The sequence below is a fragment of the Actinia tenebrosa genome, unplaced genomic scaffold (genome assembly GCF_029948245.1).
Source record: "Actinia tenebrosa isolate PJP-AT-01 unplaced genomic scaffold, QUT_ActTen_1.0 PGA_scaffold3__52_contigs__length_22856419, whole genome shotgun sequence".
NCBI classification, from domain to species: Eukaryota; Metazoa; Cnidaria; class Anthozoa; order Actiniaria; family Actiniidae; genus Actinia; species Actinia tenebrosa.
Window position 1 is genome coordinate 21,933,163 of NW_028292580.1, and position 26,743 is coordinate 21,959,905.

At 37.7% G+C, this 26,743-nt stretch overlaps 4 protein-coding genes across 4 annotated transcripts; 2 read left to right on the forward strand and 2 right to left on the reverse strand.

Moving 5' to 3' along the window:
- Positions 1 to 830: 830 nt before the first annotated feature.
- Positions 831 to 3,341, forward strand: LOC116295675 (G protein-coupled receptor 161B-like). The gene has a single exon (XM_031703573.2). It carries the CDS (start codon positions 1,072 to 1,074, stop codon positions 2,281 to 2,283), a length of 1,212 nt encoding a protein of 403 aa, XP_031559433.2. The 5' UTR covers positions 831 to 1,071; the 3' UTR covers positions 2,284 to 3,341.
- A 3,189-nt stretch (positions 3,342 to 6,530) lies between these two features.
- Positions 6,531 to 21,521, reverse strand: LOC116295684 (helicase ARIP4). The gene is made up of 18 exons (XM_031703588.2): positions 20,398 to 21,521; positions 18,704 to 19,274; positions 18,060 to 18,174; positions 16,921 to 17,083; positions 16,762 to 16,826; positions 15,536 to 15,701; positions 14,822 to 14,896; positions 13,843 to 13,992; positions 13,448 to 13,566; positions 13,111 to 13,232; positions 12,677 to 12,776; positions 12,218 to 12,313; positions 11,196 to 11,305; positions 10,318 to 10,391; positions 9,763 to 9,864; positions 9,433 to 9,514; positions 8,305 to 8,374; positions 6,531 to 7,851 (listed from the first exon to the last, which is right to left on the reverse strand). Exons 1-18 carry the CDS (start codon positions 21,232 to 21,234, stop codon positions 6,789 to 6,791), a joined length of 4,080 nt encoding a protein of 1,359 aa, XP_031559448.2. The 5' UTR covers positions 21,235 to 21,521; the 3' UTR covers positions 6,531 to 6,788.
- A 90-nt stretch (positions 21,522 to 21,611) lies between these two features.
- On the forward strand, positions 21,612 to 23,939 carry LOC116295688 (E3 ubiquitin-protein ligase RNF113A). The gene is made up of 2 exons (XM_031703593.2): positions 21,612 to 22,099; positions 22,802 to 23,939. Exons 1-2 carry the CDS (start codon positions 21,627 to 21,629, stop codon positions 23,289 to 23,291), a joined length of 963 nt encoding a protein of 320 aa, XP_031559453.1. The 5' UTR covers positions 21,612 to 21,626; the 3' UTR covers positions 23,292 to 23,939.
- On the reverse strand, positions 23,769 to 26,193 carry LOC116295687 (uncharacterized). Its single transcript, XM_031703592.2, has 2 exons — positions 25,974 to 26,193; positions 23,769 to 25,871 (listed from the first exon to the last, which is right to left on the reverse strand). Exon 2 carries the CDS (start codon positions 25,639 to 25,641, stop codon positions 23,821 to 23,823), a length of 1,821 nt encoding a protein of 606 aa, XP_031559452.2. The 5' UTR covers positions 25,642 to 25,871; positions 25,974 to 26,193; the 3' UTR covers positions 23,769 to 23,820.
- Between the last annotated feature and the right edge of the window lie 550 nt (positions 26,194 to 26,743).

The following is a 26,743-nucleotide window of genomic DNA, read 5'->3' on the forward strand; positions in this document are numbered from 1 at the left end:
TGATGATAGACCGCTAGTGTTGGATTTATAAATCATAATGAGATTAATAACATGATAAAGCACGTATACACAGGAAAAGAAAGTACCTTAATCAACTATGGACAAACGAAGCAAGTATTAAAAACAAAGAAAATAAAGAAATTCAAATCAAAGAAAGAAATGAAAGAAATTTATAAATAAACTGCGAGAGTAAATGAAATAAAGCTGAATGACATAAAGCAAAATTTTGTACCAAACTGAAAAAAAAAAAAAAAAAAAAAAAGAATTTTAAGTTAAATGATAAAAAAGACAAAGCAAAATAAAATAAAATGAGATCAAATAAAAAGGCACAATTTTGATGAAACTGATAAGATAATATAAAACGAATTAGTTGCATCAAAATTATAATTGATCAGCGCCGCGCGCGAAACTTCTGTCCCGTCCACAGAAATGAACTTTAAAAATAACCATGTTAGTGACGCGTGTAGGTCTTTAACTGATTGTTCTCAAACGATGACATCAATTACCAGGCGTTGGCAAACTCAAGGATTTTTTGAGATAACACGAATATACACCAACAGCTGTAGAATAATGAATGAAATTCCCAACTCGAGTTGTCTTTTGAAGTCAAAATTATTGGTATATATGGTTTAATGACAGACTGAATTACTTTATACAGACTTGGCAAACAAAAAAACCTCAGGCCTCATTTGCGTAGCTTCATTAAAAAGCGAAATCCAAATACAAGATGGCAGATGTTAATTAAGAAGAAAATAATAAGACGAAAACAAACTAGACTCTGGGCTCAACTTCTGCATTTTGATGTGATTGCTTGCTTGGATCGGTATGTTATAATTTAGCGCATGCGTACGTAGTTCTTTATATTTTTTGGGGGGTCCGATTTTGATTTGTCGCAAATAAAAGCACACTGTTTTGTGTGAACATCTAAAGTGAGGACCACACTGGGCTAACTTAATTCAAAGATCGTTTCTTTGCATGAGTTTAACTTATACAAATAATTTTGAAGGAGAAACGACGTCTAAAGTGTGTTGTTCTTGGCGACCGAGACGATTTTGACTCGGTCGTTGAATAATGGTCTTTTACGAAGCGAACACTGGTTTCGTGGTTATATTTTCTCTGCTAGATGTTCTAGCCGCTGTGAGCAATCTTGCTGTCATCCTACTTATGTTCTTCAAGCCGTCTCTACGAACTGTGAGCAATCTTCTCGTAGCCGTTCTCGCATTGGTGGAGTTTTCAGTTTCTCTTTTCGTCATTCCCTTCTCGATTGTCTCATACAAGAAGCATTCATGGCAATTCGGCGAAGGCTTTTGCACTTTCCATGGCTATTTCTACCAGACATTATACATCGCTACGGCGACTCTAACATCGGTGATCAGTGTAGATAGGTATTATTCACTGGCGAATCCAATGAGCCACACTGCCAACATCGCCGAAAAACATTTACTATGGGTCGTGGGATTTGTGCTGGTACAGGCAGCCTTCTGGGCAAGCATACCGCTTTTTAATATCGGAGAACTGAACTATTCTTTCCTTCCCCAGCAATCTCGTTGTGGATTCAAGTGGACATTGAGTGGAGCGTTGGGAACCTATTATTTCTTCAATCTAATGATTAGCTTTATTCTACCCGCTTGTGCTATTATTGTCATGTACCATAAGAGTGTACGGGCTGCTCTGCAAAGCGCTAAAAAAATCAGACCGGGGAATATCCAGTTCCAAACGTCCAAAGATGGACAGTTCACGTCAGTAGCAAAAGCCCAGTCGACTAGCAACATCAAAGCAATAATTACAGTTTCTGTTATCGTTGGTAGTTTTCTTGCGAGTCGATTGCCAATGGTGGTGTGCAATATTGGGTCCTGGTATAGTGGCCAGGATTTCTGCCCTCCCATGGCCGAGCTAGCATTTTCCTGGATGTTGTACCTGGGTCCTTTATTGAATCCCTACATTTATACCTTTCTAAATAGGCGACTTAGGAAAGAAATTACGCGAACTATTAAATCCTTCATCAACACTAAAAGTTCTGAAGAAGAAGAAGAAGAGCCAAAAGATATTTTGGAATATTTGAGAACTATAACGGATAATTGTGTGTCTGCATCGCAGTCAAATTCTGGCAACGCAGAAATCCCCACTGTCTGTGCCGGAAGCAATGCAACAGAGATACATATAAACGAAAACATTACCGAAATCGAAATATTACAAACACCAACTACCACGGATGTAACTAGCTCTGTTTTCGAGATGCAAGTTGTTTCTTCTAAGGCAGCAGGTGAACCTGACAAAGAGTAACGACGCAAAAAATGATCCAAATGATGTTTGAATTATGAGCCTGGACTTCAAAAGATATCACACATGTGGGCATAAATCAGACAAATTTAAATGGTCGTAAGTCAAATTGAGACATAAGATTGGTCTTTTGGGAAGTACATATATAATACATTTGGAGTATGTATGTGGAAAGGTTTGAATCGACACTCAGACATTATATGATGTATTCAGCCTGTGGGGCTTTCAGGAAGAAAACAGAATTCAAAGAACATGCTTTTAATTAAAGAAATAATTGGCTGAATATAGAAAAAAAAAATTAAAAAGATTTGCTGGTCAAAGGCAAGACAAGAGAAAAAAACTCTTTAAACGACATTTGCAATTTTACAGTTTTCATTTCTGCTTTCCTTTTACATATTGGAAAGAAATTAAAAGGTCTGTCTACCATTTCATTCGACTCAAAATTTCTTAAAATTAAAATTGTAAAGTAGAATTATTGATTTTGGTATATAATATAGCAGACACAGATAATGCTGATGTATATGTAGATAATACATGTTTTGAATCCATGAAAAACGCCGTCTGGTTACACTGATTGCTCCTAAAATAAGAAATTATCAATTGTTCAGACGAAAATTTCAAATGGCCAATATTGCTGATTATCGAATTAGTTTTCTTTGGAATCAAGTTCGGTATTTTTCAATGTAACTAATATAAAGATAAATATTTGCTAGCTTTATCATTAATATGAATCACTTCTTTGTAAATAAACGACTGGTTTTACAATGTAAGTTTGGAGCTCTGAGACATATTCGGCACTGCCAATTCAGAACCACAGTCTTCTGGTTTGAATCTTATATCGCTTATGTTTCGTTAATGTTACTTTAAAAATCTCGAATTCCAATCTGTTTTATCGAATAAAAGAGAATAAAAATTAAGAGCAATGGAGAGAAAATTGTTTTTTTTCCCAAGTCTTCATTGACTGATAAATTTTGTAAAGAAATAATACACGACTGAGAAGATTTCCCTCAGTTTAAGACATTCGTACCAGGAACGCTTCACAACGGAAAGGAGAAAAAAAACCCTAGAGTTGCAGGTTTATTTGACCATTTTCTGAAATATATGTTACTTATTTTGTAATAAATTCATCCTTTGTACTTAAGAGTAGAAGTAGTGGTCTATTTTTAGCTTTTATTTTGACGACCATCGAAGCGTTGTTTCCGTCGTGAAGGTTATCATGAAGGGATAAAAATTTTATCTTCAGGACCGAGAGAACGACGAGGTTTTTCAGTCCAACTTATTCTATAATTCCAGTAATAATTTTCCCCGTTTTCATTTTTGTTTTCGGATTAGATAAATTTTTAGTTGATAAATAATTTTTTTTTTGTTGTTGAGTTTTTAGGATAATTGGTTAAATTAGCTTTGCACTTTTTGCCTTTGGCTTTGGATATTTCCTTTGCGTGTATTTTCCAGCTTCAATTTTTTTTTCAACGCCAAAATCTAGATTATTGCAGCTAAACTTTCACTAAGCCAACAACTTAAACAAGACAATTTTTAGTGTATTGTGCCTGAATTCAAGCTCATTAAAAAGAAGAACGAGAATATCTTAAATGGACTACGAAGAAAGAAAGGAATAAGGAACGGAACTAAAAAAGGACAAGGAAGAAAGGTCATAATTTCAATCATTCTTCGTCGGTTTGGTGTGAAAATGATTGCCACTATTCCTGTATTTGAAAATAGTCTTAGTATCACAAGAAGAAAGGGAAAAAATTAAAACAAAAAGAACACAAAACGCTTTAAACGAAAACGCTAGAAAGAAGAGAAAATAAGAGTAAAAAGTGAGAATAAAAGATGGCGCCGGCAATCGAAAACACTCGAAACTGCAAAATGAAAATTGATCATGAGATCATTTACAATTTTTTCTAAAAGAAACAGTCCAATTAATCTATTTTTCAATCGTTTTCCCAGTTTTATCCTTCACTTTTGAAGTTGTCAAAACTTCATTTATTGATTTACAAAAATTATTTGTTCGAGTGAAACTGATCATGACTACTTGTCTTACTTTCTTACCGGTACAAAATTCCTATTTTCTGACAAATGTTTGTCATTTTTTCAACTCCAATTTCCGTAAAGTTAAAAGGTGTTCTGTCTTTATTTTCCCGGCAGAGACAACTAAACAATGTTTTTTTTCAGACACGTACGCTGAATATGACAAAATTATAGTCAAAATTAAATAATCGCGTCAAAGATCTATACAATTTGGACCGACTCAAGTACATTCGTAAAATAATATTTACTCTTAAAGCAAATGTTGTTATTGAATCCCTTCTGGTTCGTGGAAATTAAGGTATATATAGCAGCTTGTCGTTCTGCCTTGCTTATTAGAAAAGTTCAAATATAAACTGAAAAGATGCCTCAAAAATTCAAATAGAATGTTCAAATCAAACGGTTAAAAATAGAAACCGTATTTTATCGCAGACGCTACACGATACGTATTTAGCGATACAAAAAACTCGAGGGAAACAATGATCAGTTTCATAAGAAGCAAGCTTTTCTATCCAAACATTTTCAAAAATATTTAATCATCAAAGTGCATATAAAAAGAGATAAAAAGTAATGCAGTTATCGGGTATTCACAGTCGTCGTAACTGCATGGCGGGCACTGTTTTTCTTTTTGGTAATGAAAGATGTGATAAAAGAAGAAGAAAAAAGAAAAAGAAAAAAAAAACCAGATAAAAAGAGTTAAAAAACAAATGATAATAATAATAAAATTTCTTTCACTGCTAAACGAATGTCAAGGTTCACCGCAGGTTCAAAGATTACGGAGCCCATTTCGGTTCGATGTTTCACCTTAGTTCCCTTCAAACATACCGTGACTCTTAAAAAACCTACAATCATCTTCAATCATTCTATTTCCTCCCCTCAAAATATTGTCAAAAAAAACACAATAAACCCTGACAATAAAGTACATGCGTTCTGGAAATTATTTTTCGTGTCGACTTTGTCGGTAATCGAAATTACCGGTACATTGTGCCATTGCCTGTCTAATCTTCTAGTCATCGCCAAAAAATTAAGACAATCTCTCTTAATGAAGTTAGCTATAACATTGATTAGTAATTGCTTACCAAGTATCTCTCTCTCTGTATTCTTTTTTTCCCGTTTTATATATTGCACGCATATTTTGAAAGCTTGTTTTAACGGTTGAATTTAAAAAGTGAATCCGTACCGAGGACAATAAGTAGTAGCGAAATAGTTGAAGAAAATGGCATTAAAATCATGTTTCTTGATCAGTTTTTAATTAGTTAGCACGAAATAAGATGCAGTGGCCGAATCTGGCAAGCAAATTATATTGGTTTAACGGTTTTGTATTGTAATATTTTACTTCGACGATGTGGTGGCCATCTTGAACCGCAAGGCATTCTGGGTCGCCAAGGGGGCTTAAAAAAACAAACAAAAAACGATGCTGAAATGACGCGACCCCATGATCATTGGAGAAATTTCCTCAGTTGTGAAACTGTGAATTTTTTTTTCAATTTTAATTCATCTCGCCTTGTGATCCAAGACGGCTGCCGCGTCCTTCGAAATAGTCCATTAAAACTAAAGCAATATTTGGAGACTGTGTGTCAGATTGTTAATTCTGTTGCTCCCAAGCTCCCTCTTGAACTTCGCGAAAGTTAAATCTAGATATTGAAACTTTTAAACGTCATCTGAAGAAATTAACTTATAACCAACTATTTCTTTTAGTTGTGTTTCAGTGTTGGGCAAAATCTTGATCCAAAATTATCTAAATTATGGCCAAAGTGATACGTAATAGTGAATGCAGGCTCGCTGATTCGAAACCGTGGTTTGCGGAATCGAATCGATTTCAAAATTAATGAAACCGCTAGTGTCTCATGATCGACTTATTCATCATGGACATGATCCTATAATATATGATGGTGCTTTTTTTTTGCGCCGATGCTTTGCTGAAGGCGGTAAATATTAAGTCTGGCTCTCACTAGGACGCCAGTCAGTGTAACAAAAGACGCATGTTATCCATGCCCTGACTTAGATCAGCCCAGAGGTTGTTTCGGGATTTGGTCTGTGAGTTAGCTGTGCCCCGACTTAGATCAGCGTAGAGGTTGTTTCAGGGTTCGGTCTGTGAGTTAGCCGTGCCCTGACTTTGATCAGCCAAGAGGTTGTTTCAGGGTTTGTCGAAGGGAATCAGGAGAAGTAATGGTGGAAATAAAAAATCTAATCCGACAAAAAAACAGCGTTACAATTGTACCAAGTTTCTCTGTTATTTGCGTTTTATTAAGACTCAAGAGCGGTCCTATCTAAATTAAAAAATATTTTCATTGAACACAGAAGAGTGTCCACATAGATACAACTCAATTATTCTTTCGAATTAAAAATTAAACCAATTTGAACACTTCAAATCAGAATGGTCTTTCGTCTTCTTAATCAAAAATATTCAGAAAAAAAAAAAATGATTGAAGTCCTGTCCTTATCTACAAGCAATTACACCAATTGAATATTTTCGTTTGGTGTTACAACTGGGATGTACTTGACGAAGAATTGTCCGGCGTGGATTCTTCGGGAGAACTGGCACTAGCATCCAGTCCACCTCGTGCGTTCAGTAGATTTTGTAGGACAGCGAGAGTCAGCTGTGAATCTGTAAATCCTGTAGTTGAACTACTTTCAGGCCTGGCAGGGGACTGCAGGCCGTTGCCTAGTAACTCATTCATTGACGTGTACGCGTCATCACCTCTTGCTACGCCTGTCCCCATGGCAACAGGTTCACTTGAGTAGCCGGCATTAACCACATTCTCTGTTGCCATGGAAGCAAATGTTGAAGTATTCACGTGGTTCGCAAGGATTTTATCAGAAGTTTCCATGGATACGAATGGTTGCTGGTCGAATGCCATCGATTCTGATTCACAACTTTTTAGCGACTCTGCAGTGCTGCTGGTCTGTTTCGCACGAGTATTGTCCTTGCGATGTTCCTGTCCTTGTAGTTTGTTCGTCGTATCGTTTTGAGATTCAACGTATTCCGGGGGGGACGGTACATCGTCTAAATCTATAGTCACTACGTCATTGGTTCGAGGCCTTGTTTGACCAGATGACACCAAGGGGAGTCCACAACCCACACTCGTCTTTGACATGATATTGCCATTGGTAAGATTCCCAGGCAAACTAGACACAAGATTTGAGGCAAAGTTCGTCCCAGCTTGCATAATTTGTTGGTTTGCGTTGGCCAAAATCGCCGCTTGTGAGGGGAAAATGAGCGGAGATCCAAGTGAATTGGTCACGCTCGTTGACATGGCAACAGGATTGATTGGCATCCTTAGAGACGGATTCGCCGACCTGCTGATTCCCATACTTGGCAAGAGTGCCCGTAACTGGATTGGATTTGTGGAACCATTATGATTGAGAGAAGCGAAACGATACTGATTTGATCCCATGGAAACCTGTGGTAGGTTAAATGCGAAGGCTTGGGACTGAGTTCTCTGAGTGATGGACGTCATAACAGTTGGCTGGGCTGACTGCATTGGGTAGGCAGCTGCGACAGGTCTGATTATATTACCCAGAGGTGGAACTGCTGGTGGGATCCTGAAAAACATTCCCCTCGCATTAGAGGTTTGACAAAACAGACCCCTTGCAACATCCCAGAATGCAAATCAATTTGGAGGAAATAATAATAGGTTTCCAATGTTCTCAGGAGATTAAAAAGAATTTTTTTGTCCTCCAAATCGGGCTGCTTTGACGTCACATGCAAGGGGTCTATAGACCTCTGTACCTTGGAGTGTAATATTTTTCCATTCCACTGAGACCACATGTCATTCCCTAGAGCATTGTTTCTTCGTTTAACGTTGCTTATAAGACACATGAATATGGATACAACTCAAAACAAATCTCATTCTCAAGAACATGACACGTTGTTTGAAATGGGAAAACATTACACTCAAGTTTCGTAAAATAAGTCAGATATCCCGGTATGGAGAGAGGAGAGAGGAGAGAGGAGAGAGGAGAGAGGAGAGGACCCTTGCTATCCTATTGTTTTACCTTTTTGGTTCTGTTGGATTGTAGTTGTACCGACCTCCTTGCTGTGCCATGTTCTTCTCTCTCTCATAACCTACGAGACATCAAACAAATATGAATGTCAATGGGATGCCATCGGGTGGATCATTTTGCTCTTTCATGCTGTAGCTCAAGCTGTGATTGAAACCGACCCTTGGATTTCTGCAATGGTAGAATTAATAACAATAGCCCCCTTCACAGTTCTCTGCGCCATCTTGAAAGGTAGCCGTGCCTTTGCATCGAAGCGAGACGAACGGTGAGCTCGCAATGATAGAGTCATGTGAATAATTGTCCAAGGTGTTAAAAAAGGTCAAGAATGATAAAATGACGGGCAAGTAATGCAAGTCACCCGACATAAAGAGAGACGATTGGCATTTGTTTACTGCTTTTAACACATCTTAAGTGCCTCATATGGGCCTCAAATGACGGGCAAACAATGCCCGCCAAGATAAACGTTTGGCATTTGTTTATCACACTTAGTTCGTAAAACCGGAAATAATGTCGTTGTAGGCAATCCCTCCAATACAGGTTCAAAAATTCTTAGGATTTGGTATAATTATCACAGCAAAAGGGAAAACAGGTGCTTCTCAGTTGGAATATTATTATCTCCCGAGATATGACGCACTTGCCTTACCCTTGTTTACGTGCAGCCCGACTTTGACTCTGATAACAAGGAATAAACCCCAGGTTTTAAGTCTTTGAGTGGGGACTGAGAAAGGTAGTTATAGCCAATCAGCAAACTTGTAAGAAAGAGCCAATCAGAACGCGAACGGAAAACAGTTACGCTGTTGGGGATCACGGAACTAGAAAACTGTCACTGGACTTACCCACACTTAGCCGAATTATGAATAATCACAGCCCACTCTATCAACGTTATATATATATACGACCACTTATTATGTCCCTGTTTGAGTTCTTAAGAAACTATTGATGACCTACTCACAATTTTTGTCTCACTTAAAATAAAAACTATATACACTTCACAGGATTTATATGTTTTCTAGCTCAGCGCCTCAAGCTGGGCCTTCGACCCTGTGGAATTCATTAATGCCAAAGTAAATGACAAAAAATCACCCAGCAAAACTTATATATACTTAATAAGATTTTAAGGACCTTTTTTCGCTTCTCGCTTCTCCCTTTTCGTGAGCTTTAATTCTTTCTTATCGACTAGGAGTGATTCATGCTTGAAGGGGACCTGTGAATAAGAAAGGATAAGAATTAACTGAAGGAGTAAGATAAGCTAAATTTAGGGTTTGTGGGTGATAAAAACGGGGAAATAAAAGAAGATTAAGCGTGGGTGAAAACTAATCTCAAGTCATTCTATTCGCTCATTTTCTTCTTCTCAGGCGAAGACTTAAAAAATCTATCCTTTAAGCACAGACCAACGGGTCGAAACAATTGCAGATATGAAATGACAACGATTTTCTTTCATTCCCTACTCACCTTGGATAACCAATTAGAACAGTTCCTGCAGATTCGCTTTAAAACTAGATCAGAAAACTTGTTTGCAGCGGATGCGACATCCTCTGCCTGGACATCTGGTTCCTGTGTAAGTAAAGTTGAAGATTGGATAGGATGAGATAACTAAAACAAGATCGTTTGCTAATAACCTTAGCGGAGATAAAGAGACTTGGGAAAGCGGCGTGTTGACTCCAGACCGTTTCACACTGGAATTACGTCAGTACGACACTTAAATGGTTTACACCAGAGCCAATTAATCAACCAAAACATATCTTTTTTATGCCGCTTCTAATTCACTAGAAACCGACCCAGAGATCTCAAACACTTGCGGAATTTCACGGCTTTATGAACTAAGATTTCAGGAAAATAATCGCGATCTTTAAGGAAATAAATTTAAAGTTGAAAATGAGTGCCAAAAGAGCGTTATAAATATCTTGGTGTGTTTAGGTGTTAATTGCAGCATTCAGGGAAGTGGGGCTGAAGGTGTATTAAAAAGAGAGAAAAGAGATTCGAAATATCCATGTTTATTATATTTACCTTATCACAAATCAATGACATTATTTCTTGTTTGGTAAAGTTGGCTTCGGGATTGAGCTCATCTACAACTCGATCTGGAATTGAGAAGAAAAATAATAATAACAAATGAATATAATCTTGAAAATAGTCAAAGAATCTTGATTTTTAATGCGCAAGAGATTACTCCAAGGTTTAGAACATCGTATCATGAAATGAAAATATGGTAATGGAAGGTAAAGAAAGGATTTAAAAGAATAGTCTTGATCGAACAAATGAAGGACTAAATGAAAGAAAGAATAAAAGAATAAACACATAAATAATATGAATATGAATAAAAGGAAGAATGAATGAATGGACAAATGAATGAATGAATGAATGGATGAATGAATGAATGAAACTAAGAATGAATGAATGAATGAAACTAAGAATGAATGAATGAATGGATGTATGGATGGATAGATGAATGAATGAATGCACGAATGAATGAACGAACAAAGAGGATGGATGAATGAATGGGCGAATTGATAGATAGATGGACGGACGAGACGGACGAACAGATGTAATTTTTCTCCCATGCATAGAAAAGAGCTCAAATTCGAAATCACAGGGTTTGTGTGGGTTACTTTAAAGACGGTGGACTGAATTGTCATTTAATCTGTTCTTCTTAATTAAGACTTTGATATCCGCAAGAATATTTCCGTTTACAGAATCTTGAAAACATTTAGACAGTTTTAAAGGAAGCGTCCATAAAAGCCTCCAAGTTCAGACTTCATCCTTGCAGTGCTTCTGACATCTTTGTGTGACAGCCTTCCAGAATAATGTCTAGAAAGTTAGACATGTTTACACTAAGTTGCGACATTTTTAAAGGAATTTTATTCAGATGTAAGATGTATTATTACTTGCAACGCCTTGTTTAGACACTTGTCTGTCGTAAATCTTCTTCTCCATTGTTCCAGTACTAACGAGTCTGTAAATATGTGATGGTTTCTTCTGGCCGTAACGATACACCCTTAGTAAAATAAATACAGATTAAGGGACAATAGGTCACAGGAAGGATACTCTTTACACAGAGGAGGATCCAGGGCTATCCCAAGTGTCCGCCTTGCGAGCTTATTGTTTTCTTTGGTTTCAACCGCTTTATGTGCGTCTTTTTCTAAAGATACTTCTGCTACTACTACTAATACCAATACTAAGGTTTTGTTTTAGCACTGATTTAATGAAGATATTTCCGAACTAATTTGTAAAATAAGAGTAGCCAGTTGTAGGATCGGTACTGAACCTGAAAGTATTCCTAGGTACTCCAGTATTTTGACGAGTAACTAATTTGTAAAATAAAAGTATTCAGTTGTAGGATCTGTACTGAACCTAAAAGTACTTCAAGGTACTCCAGTATATTGACGAGTATCTCTTAACTTCTTGAGCAATTCAGAAAGTAGATATTGTTAAAGGGTGATATATATACTATATTAAAGTACAATCGATTTTTTTAAAATTTCTTTATAAATTAATTTCAGCAATGCACGATGGGATAACTCTAGATCCAAATCTGCTTTTAACAACTCCAAGTAGACCGTTTTCTCAAGGTTGCATGTGCATCCAAATTTAGCGTACTTGACGGGCCAAGATACCAGAACATGAGTATTATCATGCATTGCTATGAAATTTTTTCGATAAGAGTTCATAAAATCAATTATTCTTCTCTTTTAATATCAAACTGTCTTCTCAATTTTACTGAATTTGCGTTTTTCGGTTTTGCGACCCGTCAAGTTGGATGCGCACGCAACCTTGAGAAAACGGTCTGTTGGATTATACCACAGGTAGCCCAAACTAGATCCATCTCTGACAAGATCCCACCACAGGTAGCCCAAGTTTTACTCCCCGAACATGACATAATTCAGTTATGTAGTGTGGTGTGATTTACCTGCATACAGCTTGTACATCATGACAAGGATTCCATGAGGCATCAAACACTACTACACGGCTTGCTCCGATGAGATTAACCCCTAGGCAGCCTGCCCTATTGAAAGATGCATGGATTATTAGGTAAAATTATTAATAGCTACAGTTATTTAGTTTAAGTTATTTAAAAAAAAGATTTTGAGAGCATGGTCGTTTTCTGGTCAATCGGCAACGCTTGGCCACGAATGTTTTACTGAATTCTCGTCTGACGTCATATCGACCGTGTTGGATGACTTCCCTAAAATATAATATTATTTTGGTCTTGGTCATTTCTATATACCGAACCAACATAGCAGCATGCCCATACGAAGACATGCACAAAATTTTTACAATCATTTCTCCTGCTTTCTCCAGAGATAAGAATGATGTGTAATCAATGGTTTCAGGCTAAAAAGAGATATGCTTTAGTTGGTCAACATACCTTGTGGATAGCATGAACAACAGTACGTCGGCGTTATCTGGTGAATTGAATGCAGTGATGAGGCGATCTCTCTCCTGAGATGGAGTGCTGCCATCAAGCCCTACAGACAAGTAAGGGATACTATAGTTCAGGAACACTAGGCAATATGAATGCATGAAGCTGGGAACTATTTTCTATATTTTTATGAAATATATAAAATATATGGTACTGTAAGGAAACAAGGGAGGAAGGAAGGAAGGAAGGAAGGAAGGAAGGAAGGAAGGAAGGAAGGAAGAAGGAGGAAGGAGGAAGGAAGGAAGGAAAGAAGGAAGGAAGGGAGGAAGGAAGAAGGAGGAAGGAGGAAGGAAGGAAGGAAAGAAGGAAGGGAGGGAGGAAGGGAGGGAGGGAGGGAGGGAGCAAGCAAACAAATGAATGATGAAAATTGTGTTACTCACTGAAATAACTCTTGTTTTTTGCCCATTTGGTTGGATCATCTTGTGTGTTTCTTCCAGGGAAGTGTGGAATGTCTCGTTTAGACAAGAAGTCTTCAATAATACAAAGAGTGGATAAACTTTGACTGAAACAGATAGCATGAAAGATTAGTCATCCAGGGGTGCAAAATGATACTATTAAGCGCTAATTTATTGTATTGGTTTGAATAGACCCCTTGCATACAAAGGAATTTCAATCTCCTGAGAATTGGAAGCCTATTGTTATGTCCTCCAAATTGAGCTGCATTCCAAAGTGCTGCAAGGGGTCGATCTTCTATGTGACAATTCATATGAATGTTACCTAAAAACAAGCACTTTTTCTCCAAGACTCAAACTCTCCTCAAGGATTTCCATCAAGATGACTATCTTTCCCCCTTGTTCTTCTATGAATGGCTGATAATCTTTCATTATATCTTTAGCCTAAAGGATTGAAAATAATGTATCTTAATGTTTGCCTCAAAGAGAACTCTGCAGAGTTGATGACTGAATTCTTTGTTTGCATGTCATGCCATTATGGCCATGTTTGTGGTAGTTAACAAGAGTCAAGATCAATAATTGCGTGAGTATAATTTCCTTTGAATGTATGAAAATGATGCACAGCTTAATGAAGATGGCCTCTGATTTGCAGGTTCCTCCAGAGGATGCTATAATCATTGTAACATTCTCATGGTTAATTTTAACCATTCTATTACATACCCAAGCAAGACCAACAGGTGTAGGTTTTGTCGTAGAGTAAGGGTCTTGTTGCAGTACTTGTGGAGGTAAGACTGAAAACATCAAAGCAGGATCCATGTTTGAATTAACCTCCTGAGATGTCCCATCCTCTGTGTCATTGTCCAGCAATGTCTACATACAAAAAAACATCAATAAAGTTTGTTAGTTTATTTGGAGCTTTTTACATATTTCTTTGGTTTGTTTCTGTGACTAGGCTCCACACCTTTAGGTGTCTGCAGATGGTTTTTGACTTCCATTGATTAAACATTCACAAACTCTGCCGTAAATTTGATGGTTGGAATGCAAAACACAAGTTAACCTGCCACATGGAGTTGTGTGTGTTGAAGAAGCATACATGTGTTTGATGATCAGTGTGAGTGTGAAAATATAAATGTCAGACTCCAGTCTAGTAGCCTGCGTGCAGCCACACTTTTCTCTACAGTTAGTTAGTTCGGCTGCACTTAGGCTACAGTCTAGGTGAGAACCAAGAGATTTGGAATTTTGCAGATTGAGGAAATCTGAGGGCAAAGAAAAAAAAATTAAATGAGGAAGATAACCCACAAATAACTCCAGTTGCATATAGTCTCAAGCAAGATTGGGAAGCCTTTAACTACCTCGGGTATACTCTGAACTTATTCGTATTCATGTAAAGAATAAGCTTCCAGGGGAGTTGTTTGAATGAATTAACATCAAAAAACAAAAGCATTGGCCAAAAGTTAGGTTAATAATTTTTTCATGTTGTGTTCAAAATTTCAAAATCTTTATTTATTTAATTCTACATCCCAACGCCATTGAATGGATCCATAAAAAGTCTGGTCACATATGATGGCAAGTCCAGTCACTTAAACCTTGGTCAGAGTGTAGAGAGGTGGCACATTAGGCGGGGAAACCACCCTCTTTTACTTTTTAGTTCCCTCTTATTTTAGTTTCCTACTGCAAGGAAAACGTGCACAGTCCTTACCAATGGTGATTCATTCCTCATTCCATATTTCTTTGGTTCAAGGTTAGCAAAGAACACATCAGGATGATTCCAAATCTATCAAACAAACAAAACAAATATATTAAATATTAAACATCTTTTAATACCTTATCAAGCATTTGTACCTAGTTTCAGAACCATGTAAGAGATTGGAATTGCTGAAGAGTAGAAGAGTCTGTGATGTCATGCTCTAGGTAATTCTTCACAAAAGGGGGAGGGGGGGGGGGCCAAATGTGGTGTGAAATCATTGTCCTCCCAATGCTCAAAGGAGAGGTGTGTATACCAGTAATGTGGTAGGAAGCATCAATCATTATTTACTCTGTTTTAGGGGTGGGGTTGAGGATAGGATAGGATAGGATAGGATAGGATAGGATAGGATAGGATAGGATAGGATAGAATAGTTTATTCACACAGCCACATGCTAAATAGGAGATTATACATATATATATTTTTTATTACAAACTTGTTAAAACACAAATGTTCAACTTTCCATTCAGGGAGGTGGGAGATAACATCTTTTAAGGTACCTCTTCCTCAACCCCACATCTCATTTAAGGGTGATGGGGGGAGGGCCTGGGGGCGTCATTTGACCCTACCCCCCTATACATACCTTCCACGTGGATGGGGGTCACTAGTGAGGTACCGATGGTACTATCTTCTGAAAATACAATAACAAGAGCAAGGGAATTCATTTACCTTTGTGCATGTGTGAAATCCTTTGATAGGGTTCAGGTGCCCTACTGAGTCAAGAAGAAACTTGATATAGGAGTTATAGAGCTGTGACTGTATTGGCGACAGTTTGACCAGGATGATGTGCTCTTCCTTGAAAGGCAGACACTTCTTTAGCACCGACTGACTTCTCCTAAAATTGATAAATAATGTAAAGTAATCAGTATGAAAAAAATTGATTGCCAATCGAGTTCCTTTAATTTGAATTTAAAGAGTTGGATGTGAAGCTCTGAACATTTATACAGTGGAACCCCAATCTAAGGACACCCGCTTAATAAGGACACCCCGCTATTAAGGACAGGTTTCAAAGTCCCAACGAAAGCTCCATACATTTTCTGTTAAATTAACCCGCTTTATAAGGACACCCGTTAATAAGTACAAAGGACACATTTCTAGGACCTGAATAACAGTTTCCATACAAAATCAACCCCGCATTAAGGACACTTGAAATTTGAAGACGTCTTTACTTTATTTGTTTATTGATATAATGAGCTTAATACGGATTATATTGTCAGTTTTTTCATATCAACGGACCACACACTGATCATTGCAGTATAGTTTCCTATTACAGCATAATGAAATAGACAAAGCTCGCAATACCATTGCACTGTTATTTTCCAGAAATCAACTTAAAATAAAATTGTACAATGCAGTGCAGTAAATGCGAATGTAGTTCTTGTACGGTCATGCACTTTTTGTTCCAGTTTAGGCTGTTATACTGAACATTGTAGTTCAAGCTTTACAGTACAGTAAAAATAAATGGTCAAAAATGTGTTTTCAGCTGTTTTTCTGACACCTCGGTTAATAGGGACACCCCGCTAATAAGGACAGTTTTGTCCGTCCCAACGGTGTCCTTATTAACGGGGTTCCACTGTATTTATTTTATATTTATCCAATTTCATCACTTTGAGGTGGACTGAAAGCCTTACAGGTCTAAGACCCATTTCCATATTAACTTAAGGACAAGCTGGTTGAAAAAAACATGAAATACACCATGACTTTAGTCGACTGCATGTTTACCAATAAGCAATGCAATCAGATAATACTAATATTCTGGGCCGGGTTGTTCAAAGCTGGATTAGCGCTAGTCCAGGATTAACTCTATAGGTCTTATTAGAGTTAACCTAGGATAAGCACTAATCGGGCTTTGAACAACTGGGCCCTGACTAGCAATTAATATCATATAATTGTACCTTTGAACAAATCCTTCCAAGAGGCTGTGAAGTACATGAGCTCTGTATCTCATTAATCTGACATCCTGATAAAAATAACAAACGTAAAGAACAAATTATTTCAGACAAATGGCCAGTGGTAGTCCTTGTGAAGTAATTGTAAAATATATATTTTCTTACCGATGGTGTACTGTCAGAACACTGTCCATTTAAAATAGGTCTCTCAAACATGTTTGAAAACTCCTGTCTTGTGCCAAGAAAATTTGGCCGGACAAAATCCACCATGCACCAGTATTCTATCAAGTTATTTTGAAGTGGGTAGCCAGTAAGGACTACTCGCCGCCTGCACACAAAAAAGGAAAATTTTGTTGGAAACTTTTGACATGTGGAAGAGAAGTTTCACATGAGTTGGAAATAAATTATAAAGTAAGTTGATATTTCTTATGTAGCTGTGCATCACATATCAGGGATACAACTAATGGGTATATTATTAAAAAAGTCTGGCCAAATTTGACACTTGTCCAGGAAAATGCCTTTTGTTGGTCAGGATGAAGCGTTCAGTCATGATGTAAAGCCCTTATTTTTAGCCCTTGATTTCCCTAAAAATGGGGGGCCTGTCTGGTGCTCATGCCTTCCCTTTCCTGACGTCCTGTCCAGGAATTGTTTGAAATGGTTCATGCTATAGGACAATGAGGTTTTAATGAAGATGACAATGATTAGGATGATGATGATGATGAGAATGAGGAAGTGATGGTAATCAGGGTTTTCAATAAAATTTTTGGTAGGCGGTTATGAAATTAAAATAGGCGGCAAACCGGAAATCACTGGAGCATGTAATTGAGGCATACTTGTCACTAGTCTCACTCTTCTCACAAAAATTCAAGATGGCAGACAAGTCGTAGTTTCGATTGCATTGCAGTTTTCGTAGTACAGCAACAAAGATTGGGTTAAAATTTATTTTATCGAACTTTAAAGAACTTTAATCAAAATTTACAATTACATTGGGAAGTGGCTAAGTAGGCGGCTGAATTAGCAAGAGTAGACGGCGGAATCTGCCGGTTGCTGGCTTCTATTGAAAACCCTGGGTGATGGCAATGATGGTGATAAAAATGTTGATGGTGGTGGTGGTGGTAGTGTTTGTGGTTGTGATGATGATGATGATAACGTTTACAATAGTGATGGTGACAACAGTGATGATGGTGATAAAGATGATAAAAAGAATAAGGATTCAGTTTTAATAATAATAATAATAATAATAATAATAATAATAAAATAATAATAATAATAATAACAACAACAACAAAACCTCTTTAACGTACCTGGTCTTGACTTTCTTTAGAGCCTGTGAAATATTACTTTGGTTATTCTTGATGCGGTGCCCTTCATCACAGATCACCAAATCAGGTCCAGGTTTGCACAAAGCATTTTGTATACCTTGAGAACAATGCAACACTTACATGTTAGTCAGAAACAATTTTATGGTAAAAAAGATTTGTCAGAAAACCCAAGGGTAGAGGAGGCTGCTAAGTTAACAAAGTTGAAAACTATTTGATGACATTTCGTAACATTTAGTTTTTTGCTAGTTTTTTTGGGCTCGTCTTTTGTTCACACAAAAAAACTTGTAATTTATTGGATGTACACACACATTTTCTGAAGGGTTATTCACGAGTGACCTACATGCATTAAAATTTGATGGCTAAAAAGTATTCTATAAATCCTCCCACAAGATGTGGTTGTTGGCTCAAAAGTTCTTGACTACTTCAACAACCACACACACATTATTTATTTTTTCCATATTTTTTCCTTGTTAAATATATTTTCTAAACTAGTATTGTAAACAAAAAATTGTAAATATTGTGTGTGAATAAAAAGTGATTGATTGATTGAGATGAAAAAAGTGGCACACTTCTTATGTGCATGATATCAAGCTTGATATCCCCTTTGTCGGTTTACTCTTTCCTACCTATCAAGAAGTCCATGTTCTTCTCCTCCTCTTCCAAGTCAATCACTTCAGGTTCTTGATTCCCTCCTGAAGATGAAGTATTGGACTTCTTTCTCTTTGGTGGTGCACATTTATTACTCGCCATACAGGGTGTGGACATGGCCAATATTCTATACAACTCATAGCCAATTAACAACACCCCACCATTTTGATTCCACTCGCCTATTATCTTGGCTCTTGCTATTGTAGTTTTATTGTTGTCGGCAAGTTGATACACAGTGAAATTACGATATCTTATTTCATTCGTGCTGTCCTCAGATTCTGAGTTTTTGTTCTCTTGGTCAACAATTTCAGGTTTTGGGGGAAGCCACATGTTAAACTCAACCAACCAGTTCTGGATTGTGTTTATTGGCACTACACATAATACTTTCTTTGCTGGAGTATGCTGTAAGAAAATGTCTACAAATGCTATGACTTGAAGTGTTTTACCAAGGCCCATTGAGTGTGCAAGGATGCATCCAAAGCCTGAACTAACTTTATATCGTGCAAGGGTCTCCACTAAATTATCATACAGAAATCTTATTCCTCCTATCTGTGGAAAACCAATGAGAATAGATTCAGATGTACGGTATTAAATATATTAGGGTTGAGGTCATAATGTTATATAAAGTGGAATACCTACATGTATAATCACAAAAGCAATGGACCCTTCTCAGAATATTATTGTGGATGTGAGGCTTACATAAAAACACAAAAGAAATTTGACTTTCTTCAAAGGAATTTGTGGTATTCTAATGCGTTTACCACTCCTGGGTGGACGGCTTGGTACCTAACAGGCCTTACAGCCCAATTGATAAGGCAGCCGGTTAGCACTGAAGATGGTCATCACCAGCATCTTCAGTTACATAGTGAAGACAGATGGGGCCTACAGTTCTAAGTCTTTGTCCAAGAAGACTTGAAGGTCTAACCATTTGCAGATATAATTACAAAGGCAGCACCTTCTCCTCAGTTATTTTAAGACCCTGAGTGTTGTTTCTGCCGAGGATTGAACCACAACCTTCCGCACAACAGACCGACGCTCTTACCAACTGAGCTAACCAGGTGGCAGTATTCCTTTTGTATTTCTGTGTTAGCCTTGATTTCAAGATAAATTTGAGAAGGGTCCATTGAGGGACATTAATAGGAATAATAAACATGGTGCATTCAGCCTAACTTTGGTACAAACATACTGTTCATATGCAAAGGTTGAATATTTTCAAGAACTGTCTTGTCAACTCTATGGATATTAATCTATGAGTTCAATAGACAAGATACATTGTGGTCTAGCTGGGTACGAACAACACTATACATGGTATCATGATAAACAACTTGTGGTAGAGCCCCAGAAATTTCTAGAAAATTCCATTGCAAGGCAAAATTTGACTGGACAAGTTCCAACACTCCTTTTTACAGTTCCGTTCAGTGACCACAAATAATAGTCAAGGCTGGAGTTGCCGCACATAGCAAAACTATACTTTATATCATGTGTGGCAAATCCAGCCTCGGCTTGGAACTATTATTCATGGAATGGAACTGTAAAATGGAACTGTAAAATGGAGTATTCTGGCTAGACATTATTTTTTAGTCTTTATAGGTTTTGTATGTTCTATCCTATATTTAAAAAAAATCTAATTGCAATCTGTGGGAAATGGAATTTTCTACAGAACAATACAAACCTGATGAGGCTTGACGTGCTTCGCAATCTGTGGTGCTAAATAAATGTCATCTTCATAAAGAGGGTGGTTAATATTGACTTCCACATTGCCGTCAGAATTTGGCACATTATAGGTGTCATCTGAATGCATGCCAACATTATTCTCATCAATATCGCTATTATCTGTATCACTTTCTGATGACGAGCTAACAGAATCAGAACTGATAATTTCAATTTCTTGCTGTTTTTGAACACCACCTGAGTTATCGTCATCACTGTCAATTACAATGACATGGGAGTGTTGTTTGGATTTTTGACGAAAGTCAACCACCATTGGAGAAATTGATCTTGAAGGCTCATTTGCATTTTCAGTGGACACCAAGTTGTCCTGTGCATCTTTAGTTAAAGCAGGACTCATTTCAGTAGCCAGACTTTTTTGCAATTCAAGTCTCCTTAATCTCTCCTTTTCTTCCAATTGTGCATGGAGGGTTTCTTTCTCCAACTGTGATTCGTCCAAAATTTTTCGAATATCCCTTCTCTTTGTGTTGTCCTTTCTTTTCCTCTTTCTTTTCTTCCCACTGATATTTTTCACCATTTTTTTGCCTTTACTACTGGTTGTTGCTTCAGTAGTTTCTACATCAATGTTTTCATTTTCTGCGCATTCTTCTTCCTCGATTTCATCGTCTCCTTCAACACTCTCCAAGTCTTCATTCAAATCGTCATCAATTTCAACGTCTGAATCCCCCACGCTGTCCTCGTCCTGCTCATTGGACTTGGAGTCAATCCCATCGTCTTCTCTGCTTTTCAACAGTAATTCCTCAATGCTTTTGCCTTCAACGGTGTCGCTGCTTCCTTCCATCGTAGTTTCAAATCACTAAATCATATAACAATCGCCAAAAAACTATACAATTTACGAAAATTTTAAGTCATGCATTTTTTAAATGCTACCATTGATCAGTGTTCGTTCAGTTGATGGAAGCTTTGCATCTATTATTTCTCTCGGTCTCGTTGGATCCAGTCGTACTACTAAAGAGCCTTCATAATATTCCTATTATCACACACCAGCTGATCATTAGAACTGAGAATTCTTTGAATAAAAATAAAAACAATAAATTTCATTTCTTGGCGTTTTTTCGAACACGAGATGAAGCTGTGTAACCAGGTATTGGCGGGAAGGCTTGGATACTAAGCTTTTGCCCAAAAAATACTAGTGCCAGTTTTTCTCGGATAAGAAGATCGAGTCAAACCAAGATGGCGGATGAGTCTGCAGAAAAAGTTTCAGCCGAAAAACAGTCTTGTACCTTCTTCAAGAAGTCCAAAGGAAGAAGAAATGTACGGAAAAGGCAAGCAGAGGATAGTGGTAGTGACGATGGGGAAGCCTCAGTCGTCGTTCGAAAGGAGAAGAAGATGGCAGGACCGAATCCAATGATGCAAAAATCTGAAGGGCTGAAAGAGAAGAGAAGGGAAGAGGATGTAAAAGTTGAATTTAAGTCTACACGGTCTGCTATGAGTTCTGGACCAACAGATCTTGGAGCAACGGCTACGTATGAATTGGACACGGATTTTGATCGAGATGCGCAGGCTGTGTACGCGAAGGCCTTGGAAGTGAATAAAGAGATCAAAGAATCTGGAGACGACAAACTTTATCGAGGTGTGAATAACTATATGCAGTATTATGAGAAGAAAGACACGGTATTTGGGAATGCTGCGAGTGGTATGGTCAGGTGAGAAATAGAATAACCGTAATAGGCAATATGTCAAGTTGGTCTCCCTGTGTCCTCCACAGGGAACCCAAACTTGGATATTTCTTAATTAATCAGGAATGGTTCCAAATTGATTTTGAATGCATAAATAGGTGTATATGGTCATCAGCCCTTGCTTGCCTCCTAGCCACTCTGGAAAAGCTATAGCTAACTTGAACACCTGGCTTGAGAAAGGCCTTGGGGGAAGGGGGTTTCCAGGAGCTACAGTAGTCCCCTTCGCAGCAGTCATTACTGTGGGATACTCCAACCGGGACCACTATGATAAATTAGTATCATTAACCAATCATATTGCAACATTTAGTTCAATGTTTCTTACCGGCCTATTCGATAGCTCATCGATATAATAAGAGCATGAAAACGTGATAATGTGATTGGCTAACACTGTTATCAGTTCAATTTCTGTCTATTTTACCATTATCCGATTAGCCAGTTATATTCAAGAGGCCCCGGTTAGTGTGTCCACACAGTAATATTGGTCCCAGATCCTCTAGTGGGGGGATAGCTCAGGAGGATCTGGTAACAAAAATATTGACAGCTGCAAAGAATACCATCAAGGAGCCCGAATAAAGAACTTCTTCCGCAGCCAACAGCATGGATGTTTTAAGGGTTTAAAAAAAAGGTAGAGAGTATTTTTACAAATTTCTCGTCTTTATTCTTTTAAAGGCAAGGTCCAATAAGGGCACCCAAGAACCTAAGAGCAACAGTACGGTGGGACTATCAACCTGACATCTGCAAAGATTACAAAGAAACAGGTTTCTGTGGTTTTGGTGACAGCTGTAAATTTCTGCACGACCGCAGTGACTACAAGCATGGATGGCAGCTGGACCGAGAGTGGGAAGAGGGAAACTTTGATAAAGAAGACCCCCATAAGTATGAAATACACAGCGATGAAGAGGAAGACGATGTGCCCTTTGCTTGTATCATGTGTAGGAATACCTTCGTTAATCCTGTCGTAACAAAGTGTAATCATTATTTTTGTGAAAAATGTGCACTCCAGAGGTACAAGAAGAACTCCAAATGCTTCGTGTGTAATACTCAGACATATGGTGTGTTTAATCCTGCAAAAGAGATTATTAAGAAAATGAAAGAAAGAGAAGCAGCTTTGGGAAGTGAAGAGCCAAATAATGAGCAAGAGCCACCAGAGGAAAACTGAAATAAATGGGGGAAAAAAATGAAATACTGAGACAAATGGCTGGCAGCCATTAACTGTATGGACTAAATCCACTTGGGCGTAATGTTTTGCCCATTTCAGACCACCTGTTATTGTCTTGAGAATAAGATTCTTTGTTTGAGTTGTGTCTATGTTCATGTGTCTTTTCATGTGCAACTGTTAAACAAAGAAATAATACTCTAGGGAATGACACATGGTCTGAAATGAAACATTGGATTAGGTCTATTCTGTTCTTGCATGTGTATTAAAACTTTCCGTGACAAGCACTATCACGATCATAGCTAACGTTAGTTTGCCTATGTACAGCTGCTTCCCTCCCCCCCCCCCCCCCCCCCCCCAGGGAAAAAGCAGGGGGAAACATTTCCCCCGATAGGGGTGAGGGGTGGGAAGCGGCTGCACACAGGCTAATGCTTGTATGTATATAAATGACAATGTATGTATAGGAAATAAAGGCAAAAATATTTGTAACATCTAACAAGGATGTCAATTGATTTTTATCAAATCTATGCATTTAATCTGCAATCCTTACGTTCAATATCATGTCAAAACGCCAAAGCCTCAAAGATACTACTGTTAATGCTTTGAGCTTGCTCAACTCGGCTTCAAACCAATCAAAGTCAAATTGCCTAACACTACTACTACTACTGTTGTGCCTTGAGTTAATTATAGTTGTATCACGAAGTGAAGTCTGAGATTTATTAGTTAGTAAATTATTATCGGTTGTGGAAGCTATATTTGTTTTCAAACTAGAGGTTGTTTCCTTCGTTTTCTTGGAAACGTTCCTAAGCATTTGACCCATATTTGCGTTTGAATTCCGGTTCTTTTGCCAAGGACTTTGTCGCGAAACTTTTTCACTTTCAAGGTCTTCCGTTTCAGATATCTTTTTAAATAACTTGTCATCAATTGATTGAACAGACTTCGCATCGACTATTTGTCCCTCAATTTCGTCAGATCTTAACCTCGCTACAAAAGGTCCCATTCCATCTTTGGAGTTCTCACTTTTTCGTCTAGGAATCTTAGATTTTTGTACAAATTTCGTCTTGGAATCCAATATATTTTCTTTCTGCGTCTCCGTATTGTTCTCTGCTTTTTCTGTATCGAAGTAAAAATGTCCAGGGCTACTCTGAGGAGGTTTCTCTTGAGTGTCTGACGTTTTTCTTCTTGAAAAAGGAATAGGAATATTACTAGAAACTTGCAAATGATCATCATAATATTTATTTTTGTCAGGAGCTACTGAGAAAGATTCTTTGAGCTCATTGGTAGATTTTTCTTGTGATGTGCTTGCAATTTTTTCCTGGTTTTGATTGTCGCGTGTTTTTTCCCGCTCTAGACCTCTGTCAACACGTGAGCTTCTTCGCACCTGTCTTGCTCTGGTATTTTTTCTGATCTTCTCACGAAGAAGCATTACAGATTCACTAGGGGAGACCTCTTCAACCTTCTTACTTGGAGCCCTATCAGACTGTTTTCCATAGGACGAAAGAAATTCTCCCGATGACGTTGTTACCTCATTTGCGGCGACATTTGATCCAGTATATGAATTAAGTTCTTCACTAGATGTCGATGCTCTAATTGTCTCGTTTTGTTTTGCATTTCTCGTTCCTAAAACCCAAGATTCATTTTTTTCGCTCTCGCCTCGATTTTCCATTTTTGTGTTATACAATCTTTTTCCAGATTTCTTTTCTGTTATTTCTCTTATCCTTGAAATATCCTGAATTGATTTCGTCTTTCTCGAAGCTCTTTCTTCTTCATTTAGAAATTCGTTTATGTTTTCAGCTTCTATTGTTTTTCTTATCGTTTTATGTTTCGAATTCTCCCCTTTTGACGCGTCGCGACTTCTCATGTCGTGATGATCAAATGTTTCTAATTTTTCTGCTGCCATTGAATACTGCTCTTTTGACCCCTCTTGAGAAACTGTTTCTTGTCCATCAATGTCATCAAAGCCTTCAAAATCTTCTTCAAGAAACTCGCCACTTTTGTCTGTCGTTTTTCTAGCCATTTTACGAATAATTAAAGAGCTTTTATCTGGGCTCTGCTGTTCCCTTTCCTGAATTGTCCTTGGGAAATTCTTAGATCGAGAGTCTACTGTCTTTCTGACCTGTCTTTTGAAGACTTCCACAACATTCTGAACGTCTTCACCTTCGCTTTGGCTCGTAGTACTTGTAGACGAACTAGTTCTTAAACCAAGAGCAATTGCAAGCTTTTTTCTTAGCAATTTTCCCTCCTTTCCTTCAGTAGTTATGTGTGGCTTCTTGATTCTCGTTTGGCCCTCTGAAGAAGGCTCAGAAACAACATACTTTTGACTCTCTCGAAGACGTTCTATTTCAGAAGTCATTTCTGATAAGCACCACTGAGTTTGAACGCACAAGAATGCTTGCACGAACACTTGATTACATTTTAAAATTCAAATTACTGTTTGACGCTTCCTCTTCCTGCCTCTAATCACAACTGTGCCAAATGGACAATATCTCAGCTGAAATTATGAGTTAGCGTTAAACATCTTGAATTATGTTCTCTGTCAAAGATGTCTATAGGAGTCGCTCGTATTTCATTTGCCTTGGCTAGCTAAAAAACAAGAGTAATAATAATCAATGACCAATTTAGAAAAGAAATAAAAATAGCGCCATCATCATTGACTGAAGAAAATTGAGTGTCAGTCTGACTTACTTAGCTTAATGATTTCCACAAATGCTGGTTCACTTGGCGCTGTAGGAAGTCCACTCGTCTGACGGAGGCTGTGCTGTTTTTGTTTTGGTACGGAAGTAATCTTTTTGTGTTTATACTTGCTGCGTCAAGATTTTTGCGCACTTAAAATTAAAAACATTAGCTTAAAAATTGACCTACTGGAGTGAGGATCTTCGACGACTGTCTGAAGACCGTACATTTGGCAAGAATGAAACATGAGATGCGCACAAAGGGGGTTGTCGTGCATTTAATATGGCATGGCATTTTTTGAATTTTTTTGGGGGGGGGGGGGCAAAAACTATAATACGTCATTTGTTTTTTGTTTTTTTTTTCACATTTTTTATCTTTCCTTCTTTATTTTATTTCGTTTTGTTTCTTTAAAATTCTTTCCTACTTTTCATTTTGTTCCTCCCTCACCCCATCCTATCTCATCCCCTTCCCTTCATTTCATTTCATTTTATTTCCTATCCTTTTCTTCTCTTCCCTTTCTTATCGTATATTTCATTTTTTTCCTTTCCTTTCCTTTCCATTCCTTTTTATTTCCTTTCCTTTCCTTTCCTTTCCTTTCCTTTCCTTTCCTTTCCTTTCCTTCCTTTCCTTTCCTTTCCTTTCCTTTCCTTTCCTTTCCTTTCCTTTCCTTTCCTTTCCTTTCCTTTCCTTTCCTTTCTTTCCTTTCCTTTCCTTTCCTTTCCTTTCCTTTTTATTTCCTTTCCTTTCCTTTCGTTTTTATTTCCTTTCGAAAAAATCCTTTC